The following is a 10,866-nucleotide window of genomic DNA, read 5'->3' as shown; positions in this document are numbered from 1 at the left end:
TTGGTGATGGTCTGTGATGGTTGGTGGCACTGAGTCATACAGTCCATTCCTTATGCCTAATTTATTTAGCCAGATATGGCTCCCTTTATCTTTGTCATTTTAGAAGTAGGGCACTGGTGACTATAGTGTGACTGGCTAAGGGCAATTTGCTACTGTCCATAGAAAAAAAATAACTTAAATCTGATTTATTAGATATGTAAAATGAATATATCAGCCTTCATATATCAGCAATGATGACACTTGCAAAAAAACATAAGATGGGAAAGAGAATAATCGTCACAGATAATTTACCTTCCTTCCATATTGTGAAACATCAGTAGTGAAATCTCAAATTGGTCACATGCACATACAATTAATGTTTGAAACACTTTGCATCTTTGTGAAAAAAGTTTTATCTTCAGATCCTTTGTTGCTGATTACACAACAAAACTAAAGAAAACAAGTCTTTGAGTCCCTGTTGATAACTTCTCAGCTAAGATTCAGTTCGTTAAACAATGTTTCCTTTATGATGAACTAAGGCAATTAATTCAGTGACACCGAGAGGCTTGTTTTAGCAATTCAGGATAAGGTAAGGTCAGCAGGGAAAGGAAGCATGTGAAAATTACCTTTAGTATTTTATGGTTCTATGTTCAGCACAACAAAGGGAAAGTAGTGTAATGATTGATGTAGCTCAGTGATTCCCAAACTTGGTTAATTATGAATCTCATTTGGCAGCACTTACTAGAAATACCGATACAAGCTCTTTCACTGTAGAATTTGATCCAGGTGAATCCTGTTAATACTTAAGATAATCTGCTATAAATGATGTGTAGTTACTGAAGAACAAATTAAACATAAGGTACAGGATACATCCCCTTGGTTATTGCTTCTTATGCCAAATAGCTAAGATTAGAAGACTGCATCTAACTTTGAATAATGAGTCAATAAGGGAATTATCATAGTACTATAAATCACAGACCTCCAAAGAATGTGTTACAAAATAAATGATAAAAGATATATTGGAAGACAACCATAAAAATTGATCAATAAACCTTGGGATAAAGTCCAGACATCCAATTATTTAAATAAAAGTATATTTAAAAAATTAATATAGCTGTTTCACTTAATGGAAACTTCTCTGGAGCCTATATACAAAAGTAAGGAAGTGCATGACTCTGGCAAATATGTAACAGGATTGTCAAAGCAGGGCTAGGTATTGTCTCTAAATTGAGATTGATTTCCATCTATTGACCAGTCCTGGTTGCTGCTCAGTGGAAGTGTAAGTGAAAAAATAATCACCCTCTTTAAGCAAATAGAAGAGCAATTTAATTATATAATAGTAGTCCAATATGTTTTTATATATTGTAGAGAATAAACACGTTTGTTGTAGAGAACAAATACATTTTATATATTGTAGAGAATAAATAGAATAAACACAACGTAGAAAAGGAAAGAGAATAACCTATAGTTATAGGCACATGGCAGTAAAACTAATGAGTGAATCAATCAACCCTACTGTGGGTTAGGCACTTGTATTAAATTCCAAGGGCACAATGGCAAACAAGACATGGTCCCGAATCTCAGGTATCAGTTACTTAGAGGGTCTTCTGGTATCTAATCTAGAGCTGAATAGACTTTTAAATGGATCATGAGTAGGAGTACAAAAATAGATGGTGCACAATTGTTTATACAAAGTCTTTTCCCTGTCAGTGACATAAGTAACCCTGGTATTTTAATATAATGCTTTATGCATTTATTGCTTCTTATAAGATTAAGGAATTATGATTTAAAAATTGATTTGACTAATTAAATATAAAATTTATAAATGTAAAATCTGATTTAATTAAGGTATGTACCTATATAGTCAAATATTATTTCAAGATGAATCTTTTTATATTCAATAGATTATATGTATAATAAATGGTTAACCAATGAAAAACATTATCCTTGACCTTATTTAGTCAATTTAGTTATGTAAACAATTAGACATTTACTCAACTTAACTAAAAGTTATGAGGGGACCAGCAACCACTTGGCTGTAAGAATGGTAAATGTGATCTTTAGTTTAGTGCAACTAGATAGGCTTCTACTGATGTTGCCTGTACAGCAATATAATTAGAAAATATCATTAAAAGATTACTTCCATGGGTAAAAACCCATTTCTCTATGAGAATGAATTATTACTTGCTAACAAGAAATATGCATATTCTGCCCTACAAAATATTTAAACACCATTTTAGGAGAGTGGTTGAATTTTTAGAAAATATTTGCAAGACATAATTAATGAGTACCAATCCTATTCTGTTTAGCTTTAAGAAAACAATAAGGTTATTTTCTTCCAATGAAGTTTTATATACACAACAAAATGTTACAATTTAAGCTAAATATCATGGACCATTTTTGTCCATCTTGTGGAACTTATTTTTTTGTAAATATAAAGATTAAATATTCAGGTGAAGACACATATTCTGGATACACAACTATTACATATTTTCCAAGAGTGAATGCACAATAAGCAGAACACAGAAACTATAGGAAAGCAGCATAATTTCTCCTAATTCATCAATTTTATAAATTTTCACAATCTTACAATGCATGTGGATCTTCATATGAAAAGGAAATCAATGATATTGACACTGGATGGGCACAGAATAGTAGAAACTGGTTGCTAACATGACAAAGAAGGTAACTTTTAGTATTTTTGAATTTATTAATTTTCATTTAAGCGAAACCTAACACTAATATCCCATCAATTTTTGAAACACTCTTTACATGCTTATTAAAATTACAATAACATTTTTGGTATATTTTTTATATGCACATTAAAATTAGAGCAGGAGCAAATGATCATGTGTGACACCATTGGGCATAAATGTCTAGAAGAGGTAAACTCTTTCAGCTAGAAATAGATACATGTTTTATATATATATAACTTCAAAGTGTAAGATATCTCCAGCCTGCCAGTGGACTGTTTCATAGGAAATATCTGACACTTGAGAGGAATGTTCACCTGCCATTATTAGCAGTGCCAAATGAAGTCACTTGCCTGTGTAAATCTTGAGTAATGTGGCATGTTAGGGCTACAGATCATAACCACAGCTAATCATTAAACTATAGAAAGTTTAGCTGGCCTGCCACTGAAAGATTGAACCTAATCACTCTTTGAACTTCAGTCTGGAAAAGGTACATTATGCCTGATATCTTAAGAATTCTCTCTTTACAGGACAGGAAAAAATGAAAATTTGAGTATAGTTTTTAAAATATCCAAACTCTTCATGATCTTTCTAGCTAAGGCTTTGGCCTTATAGAATAAGTATAAGTGTGATAACTTCTTGGTGACAAGAAACAAGAGGGAAAAAAGAAGGCTCCTAAGAAAAATAGGTATTACTAATGTTAATGAATACAAATAAATTCTCATGAAGTAGATAATGAATTTGAGAGTTTCGTTAGAAAACACGTCCTTTTTTATTCCTTCCAATAACCTCTGGAGAGTCCAACAATAAGGAAAATATATTCTTACAAACAAGACTATAGTAATACTGACTACGCATTGAAACTTCCATGCCTGAGAGATATTTACCAGACTTAAAGTTAGGAGAAAACTTTAGCTATTGATTTATCACTTAAAGTAGCTTACATGTTTTAATACAACCTAGCTATTCTTAAAGGTAGAGTGGATGGATCACTATGAAAACATCAATAATGAACATATTAAGCAATAATATCTTGGAAAAACTGTTTTAAAAAACAGGAAAAATAAATGTCCACTTCTTGTGCAAAAATCTGTAAAAGTTTAAAGATGCCACTTTACAGAGGTCAAGCTGATGATCCATTAATTAGGTTATGACTGCATTATTTTAAATACATGTATTGTTTTAAGACACTCCTTCACATGTCTGCGCGAACAAAAGAAGCAAATACTCCATCTTCCTGAGCCAAGAGGCTTTCTGGAGTGTCATATTCTAAAATATTTCCTCGCTTCATCACAATAACCAGGTCTGCCGTCAGAATAGTGTGTACTCGATGCTGTGAGTGAAAAGAAAACATGTATTTGTTACACATTTCAGGGCACAAGCCAAAACAATGGAATATATATATTTCACGAATTATTCTGGGACATTTGTTTATCTTGGTGAGTGACAAGAGGTAGGGATCACAGACACCTCCCCTTTTTTCCTTATTTAAATTATCATTTATTTACATATTTTTAAGCAATGGCCAATATGGCTGGTTTTCTATGGGCTGTACTAACTTGAGTGTAGCTAATATATCAGCGTCATCATTTTTATGAAACCTTAAGTTTAAGTAGGGTAAAAATGTTTATCGAGTAATTAAATTAAGAGAGGCCATTGTAAACCAGTTGGGTTATACTTTAATGTCAACAATAATTATCTCTTGTGTAGAATCACTAATTATTTGGGCTATAACACAATTTGAAGAACCCTGGAAAGTGGTTTAGTTCCGGGATGACAATATGGGGAAGTCCATTCTGGCATGCAGTAATAGAATGGAGTACCCAGGCCTTTAGACATGCAGTCTCAGTCTTTGGAGATCACTGCCACTGACCCATTCCTTCTTTCCACGTGATGCCCTTTGGATTAATTAGTAACTAACAATGATAAAAGCTACCACTTCCTGAGCATATGACATATATTAAGTGCTCCACACACATTTTAGTGAATCATTAGAACATTCCTCAGCTGTGGGTGTTATCTCTCTCCACTTTATAGGGGAGAGCATTCACAGAGATAAAGCAAAATCAGGAGGTCACATAGATAATAAGTAGCAGAACCAATATCAAAATTAGGATTACTAATTTCAAAATGTGAGATATTTCCATCCTGTCATCTAACTGTTTCATAAGGCTCTCTGATACCTTAGAGGAGCATTCACCTGCCATGTCAGTGTTATGGTTAAGAGAACAGGCTCTGAAGATAAACTGGGCTTGTGTATTTTGGCTTTACCACCTGTTAGTTGTGCAATCTTGAGCAATATACTTAACATTGTATAGTTCCAGTTTCACATCTGTAAAATTATGGTAATAGCACCTGCCTCAGAGAAGGGTGATGAGGTTCAAATGAGATAATCCATGTAAAAAAATTCAGCACTTTGTCTGACATATACAAATAAATAATAAATGTCAACTACTATTAATTTTATGTTTATAAATTAGAAAGGAAAGATCTGTGTGATGGGCTTTTACTCTTGCTAAGATCAGTATTGTTCAATAGAAATATAATGGGAGCCACATGTAATTTTAAATTTTCTAGGAGCTACATTTTCCAAGTAGAAATAAACAAATGAAAGCAACTTTAATACATTTTAACCCAATCTATTCAGATATTATCATTTCAATATGTAACCAACATAAAAATGATTCATGAGAACTTTTACATGCTTCTATTAGTATTAAGTCTTTGAAATCCAGTACAGATTTTACACTTATGGCACTTCTCAATTCAAACTATCCACATTTCAAATAATAGCCACACATGCCCAGGGGCTACCATACTGAACCTGAGCTATGCAGGTCAGAATATTAGTGTGTTGATGGGAGTCCCTGTCCATAGTTCCAAACCTAGAAATGCCATCTGTTTAGCTGATACACAGTCTTCCAAAGTGCTTCTCTGAACATTCCAAAGCCCTACCTAAAACCATCCCCAGAGTTGAGGGCCTACATTCTGCCCTGGGCCATGTAGATAGTGTGGGCTCAGTGTTTATGCTTTCAAAAAAGCCAGCAGTTATAGTTGTGACTCATGACTTAAGGGGAAAAGAAACATATATGAAATGTGATAATGATGCCAGCTTAGAACATGTGCCAGTTTTCAACACCCATGACAAGCCTATCATTCGCTGAATATTGGTAACAAATTATGTATTAGGTTGGTGCAAAAGTAATCATGGTCTTTGCCATTACTTTTAATGTCAAAGGCCACGTTACTTTTGCACCAACCTAATACATTGATGAATTAACAAGATTTTGGAGGCTAATGTTTATTTATCTTTGAGAAAGGACCAGAGCCATTTGCACAGCCGTGGATTTAGAAAAAGAAACTTAACAAGCTATCCAATAATATCTGCTGTGCATTTTCCCTCCAGAAAAATATTAGCTGTTCAATAGCCATATCATGGATGTCTAAAAAAAGAATTTGGCCTCTAAACCCATAAATATAATATTATAAACATTGCACTGATATTCTAAAATAATATTTACTAGAAAAAATAACAAAAAAAAGCATTGAAAAGTCTTGGTCAACAGAAATAAATATAGTTGGTTTTTATTCCATTAATCCAAATAACTTTTCCTTGACAAAGTGTGGTGTCAATTGTAATCATGTTGATAAAATTTTCAAAATGTTCCAGAGAAATTAATCATGTAATCACTTTCAGAAATAAATACCATGGACTATTTTGCTGTGTGAGTGCTTCCTTTTAGAAGCTGGAGAAAATTATCTTTTTAAGGCATTCCACAATTTTAGTGGCAGCTAACCAACGTAATAAGCTCTTAGGCAGGAAAGGAAAAACAGTTAATTTTAAGAGTTTAAGTTAATTCTACAAGGAGTCTACCATAAGCATGGTGGTGCTCTTCCTTTTATAGGCCTGTTATGAGGAGTTGGTCCTCTAAAAAATCTTATAGTGATTCTTCCATGACAGCTTCATGTGTATTAGGGGCGGGTGGGAGCAGGGAATTCTAGGTATCCTAGTGGCCACGTTCACATGAGTGGTTTTGAAATGAAGAATGAGTGAAAGAAATATAAGTCTACAGAAAAGTATTTAGTGAATGTAGAAGAGAAATTAGGTAAGAGGTAACCTGATTAGGAAACCTAACATTTTGTTAAAAATACAAATTATGCTCAAGTAATCTTCCAGATATAAATAGAACCATCCAACAACGCCATGCTTCATGCAGAGTAGGGAAAATTCTTCTTTTGAATAGGCAATGGTCTGTTTTCTCTCTGTCTCTCCACCCATTTTGGGGCAACAGGAAGTTCTTTCTCTTCCAAAATATCTCCCTACCTTTTCCAGTAAGAAAATTCTTGAAAATACTGAATAATTCTTTTTCAAGTTAATCAATTCCCCTACCCCTTAAATCATTCACACCTTAATATGAATTAAGTTAATTGGGTGACTCTCCTCCAGGAAAGAGGAACCACAGAGTTCACTGGAAAAATTCGAGAAAGTAGATTTTTCTTTACTTAGGCAGTTTGCAGGAAGTAGGCCCTGATGGGACGTCATTTCCTGCCATCTTGAAAAAAGCTGCACTCCAAAGGGTTCTGCTTCTTCCATGCATCATCCAAGAAAGTGGAAGCACAGCAAGCACTCCATACACAACTCCCATTACTCACCAGTGAAACTCAAGTAACTATGTAAATGAAACAATGCATTCTCCAGGGCAGGTAAGAAATGTGTATGGCATTTTTATGGATGCCTACAAAACATCCCTAAGGACTAGTGAAATTGGTCCTTAGAATAAGAGATAAATTCAGTTAATAGGTTTCATAAATACTCTCTTTTGCATGTATGTATTTGAAAACATGCATGAGCTCCATTCGGTAGTGAGCATGACGAAAGCACTTGGTTGAGCTGATTTTGTAATAACACCCTGCAGTTAGTTCCCTCATCTCAGCCCTCCCCTTTATTCACAGCATTAGCCATGCCTTACTAAGGGGATATTGCTAAGATAACTACCGAAGAATGACAGACTTGGTGCAATAGATCATGATGGTCTACTTGTTGGTCATCACCAAAGTGGAAAAGAGGCCATTCTTGTGGGCGAGCAAATTTGGAACGGTATCACACTCCACTAAAATACCCTCAGAAAAGACTAAAACAAGGCCTGCATCCATAATAGAAGAGACACGGTGCTGGAGAGAAAAATAGAAAAGAAGAGAATCAGCAGAAGGAAAAATGTCCAAGTGACTCATTAAAAAATAGTTTTTATTAAGCAGTAAGCCTAAATATGAGCAAGAATCCACTTGCAAAGAGCAAAAGACAAAACTGTGGACTACTGTAAGTCAGCTATGACATGAATTACAACTATTTAAGCACTTCTTCTATTTGATTGGTGCTATCTAAAATAAAAAAAATTACCTGACCCTACTGTGAGATATCTCATTGCCTATTTTTTAGTAGATGAATGAATGGAAACATAGAAATTAGGTATTGATAGTAGCAGAATAAGCAATCAAATTTAGGAATTTTCTTTCTGAAACTGCTCATCAGACCATCAGATTATAGAAAAGAGAATTATTTTATATGAACTACCATTTTATCTGGTGAACAGGCAGAGGCCATGACCTGCTGGAATCCTTAGATTTAGGATGTCCTATCATTGTCACTTAGGGAAGTCAGTTAGGTAGAGCAGACAGTTTGGAAAAGAACAATGCTTTCAAAACATCTTCATATTTTTTTTTCTTTTTTGCACAGATACAGAAACATTAGCAGAGAAATACATAATTCAACACAAGTATATTTTGCTAAAACCTAAAGAGGGATAACATGTTAGAACAAAAACCAAAGAGGTGTATTGGCTGTCTTCTCATACTTACAGCTATTGTCACCACGGTCCGGTCTGCAAAGGCTGTCATTACTACTTTTTGCAAAATATTCTCCTGCAAAACAAAAAAAGTATAAATTTTCTCAGGATTACTTTGTCATCATAATATTTTGCCCCAAGAAAAATATTCCACTGAATCTCTTGTGAGTATTCTCAATCCCTCATTTTCTGTGGAAGTCATAAGAAGCGGCAGTCCCCAGCAGCAGGTTCATGCTGGATTCTGTACGTGTCTTCAAAACACAAATGAAAGTCAGTCAGTGATCAGCCAGAAGTGGGTGATAGATTTATTTCCAGGAAATGCAAAGAAGAAAATGAAATTAAATGGGTATCAAAGTGCTCACTTGAGTTATACCACAAGAAGTATGTATTTGAAACCAGCAGAATTCTGTAATGATGTTAACCTTTGAGTCAGAAAAGGGAAAAACTAAAATTGATGCCTAAAATTTGGACTTTGACACATAAATGAACATTCTAGGCAGCAAATGTTTTTATCCGCACCACAAAGCACTGTTATATTTTAAAGGCTGTTCCGGGTACAGATTCTATCTCTGTCCTAGAGGAAATCTTGGTTCAATTTTTAAAGTGAAGGAGTTCTTTCCTTCAATCATTTAATTCATACTCTCTCTCTCTTTTCTGTTGAGGCAGTATTACCCTTATAATAACCCTCAATGTGTCCTTTCTGAGGTCAAATTTTAATAAGTTAACTTTCAGAAGAAACTTCCTTTCTTCCCTCCCTCCCTTCCTCCCTCCCTTCCTTCCTTCCTTCCTCTCTTCCCTCTGTGGCCCAGGCTGGAGTATACTCGGCTCGCTGCAGACTCCCTGCCTCCCGCTCCCGTGATTCTCCTGCCCCAGCATGCAGGCTGCCTGGGATTGCCAGCGCGCGCCACCACCCCTGCCTGCTTTTTCTGCTTTGGCTGCAGGCGCGGTTACGCCATGTTGGCCAGGCTGCTCTCCAGCTCCTGACCTCGAGTGGTCTGCCCGCCTCGGCCTCCCGAGGTGCTGGGACTGCAGACAGAGTCCCGCTCACTCGGTGCTCCGTGTTGCCTGGGCTGGAGTGCGGTGGCATGGTCTTGGCTCCCTGCAGCCTCTGCCTCCCAGCCGCCTGCCTTGGCTTCCCAGAGTGCTGGGATTGCAGCCTCTGCCCGGCCACCGCCCCGTGTGGGAGGTGGGGAGCCTCTCTGCCTGGCTGCCCATCCTCTGGGATGTGAGGAGCGCCTCTGCCCGGCCGCCCCGTCTAGGAAGAAGTGAGGAGCGCCTCTGCCCGGCCGCCCCGTCTGGGAGTTGAGGAGCGCCTCTGCCCGGCCGCCGCCCCGTCTGGGAAGTGAGGAGCGCCTCTGCCCGGCCGCCCCGTCTGGGATGTGAGGAGCGCCTCTGCCCGGCTGCCCCGTCTTGGAGGTGAGGAGTGCCTCTGCCCGGCCGCCACCCCGTCTGGGAAGTGAGGAGGGCCTCTGCCCGGCCGCCCCATCTGGGAGGTGGGGAGCGCCTCTGCCTGGCCGCTCCTTCTGGGAGGTGAGGAGCGCCTCTGCCCGGCCGCCCCGTCTGGGAGGTGGGGAGCGCCTCTGCCCGGCCGTCCATCGTCTGGGATGTGAGGAGCGCCTCTGCCCGGCCGCCTCGTCTGGAAAGTGAGGAGTGCCTCTGCCCGGCCGCCCCGTCTGGGAAGTGAGGAGCGCCTCTGCCCGGCTGCCCCGTCTTGGAGGTGAGGAGTGCCTCTGCCCGGCCGCCACCCCATCTAGGAAGTGAGGAGCGTCTCTGCCTGGCCGCCCATCATCTAGGATGTGAGGAGCGCCTTTGCTCGGCCACCCCATCAGGGATGTGAGGAGCGCCTCTGCCCGACCGCCACCCCATCTAGGAAGTGAGGAGTGCCTCTGCCCGGCCACCCCGCCTGGGAAGAAGTGAGCGCCTCTGCCTGGCCGCCCATCATCTAGGATGTGAGGAGCGCCTCTGCGCGGCCGCCCCGTCTTGGAGGTGGGGAGCGCCTCCGCCCGGCTGCCCTGTCTGGGAGGTGGGTAGCGCCTCTGCCTGGCCGCCCCGTCTGGGAAGTGAGGAGCGCCTCTGCCTGGCCGCCCATCGTCTGGGATGTGAGGAGCACCTCTGCCCGGCCGCCCTGTCTGGGAAGTGAGCGCCTCTGCCCGGCCACCCCGTCTGGGTAGAAGTGAGGAGTGCCTCTGCCCGGCCGCCCCGTCTGGGAAGAAGTGAGGAGCGCTTCTGCCCGGCCGCTCCGTCTGGGAAGAAGCGAGGAGCACCTCTGCCCGGCCGCCCCGTCTGGGAAGCGAGGAGCGCCTCTGCCGGGCTGCCCCGTCTGGGAAGCGAGGAGCGACTCTCCCCGGCCG

At 39.5% G+C, this 10,866-nt stretch overlaps 1 protein-coding gene across 1 annotated transcript in view; it reads right to left on the bottom strand.

The window, feature by feature from the left end:
- Positions 1 to 1,282: 1,282 nt before the first annotated feature.
- Positions 1,283 to 10,866, bottom strand: part of ABCC9 (ATP binding cassette subfamily C member 9) — a 150,621-nt gene continuing 141,037 nt past the window's right edge. Inside the window, exons 39-40 of the mRNA XM_030804745.1 lie at positions 8,529 to 8,591; positions 1,283 to 4,005 (exon numbers count right to left, since the gene is read on the bottom strand). Coding sequence (XP_030660605.1) covers positions 3,868 to 4,005; positions 8,529 to 8,591 — 201 coding nt within the window. The 3' untranslated portion in view covers positions 1,283 to 3,867. The remainder of the gene's footprint in view (positions 4,006 to 8,528; positions 8,592 to 10,866) is intronic.

Source organism: Nomascus leucogenys, chromosome 23 (genome assembly GCF_006542625.1).
Source record: "Nomascus leucogenys isolate Asia chromosome 23, Asia_NLE_v1, whole genome shotgun sequence".
Taxonomy (NCBI): Eukaryota; Metazoa; Chordata; class Mammalia; order Primates; family Hylobatidae; genus Nomascus; species Nomascus leucogenys.
This window is presented reverse-complemented; position numbering and strand designations above follow the sequence as displayed.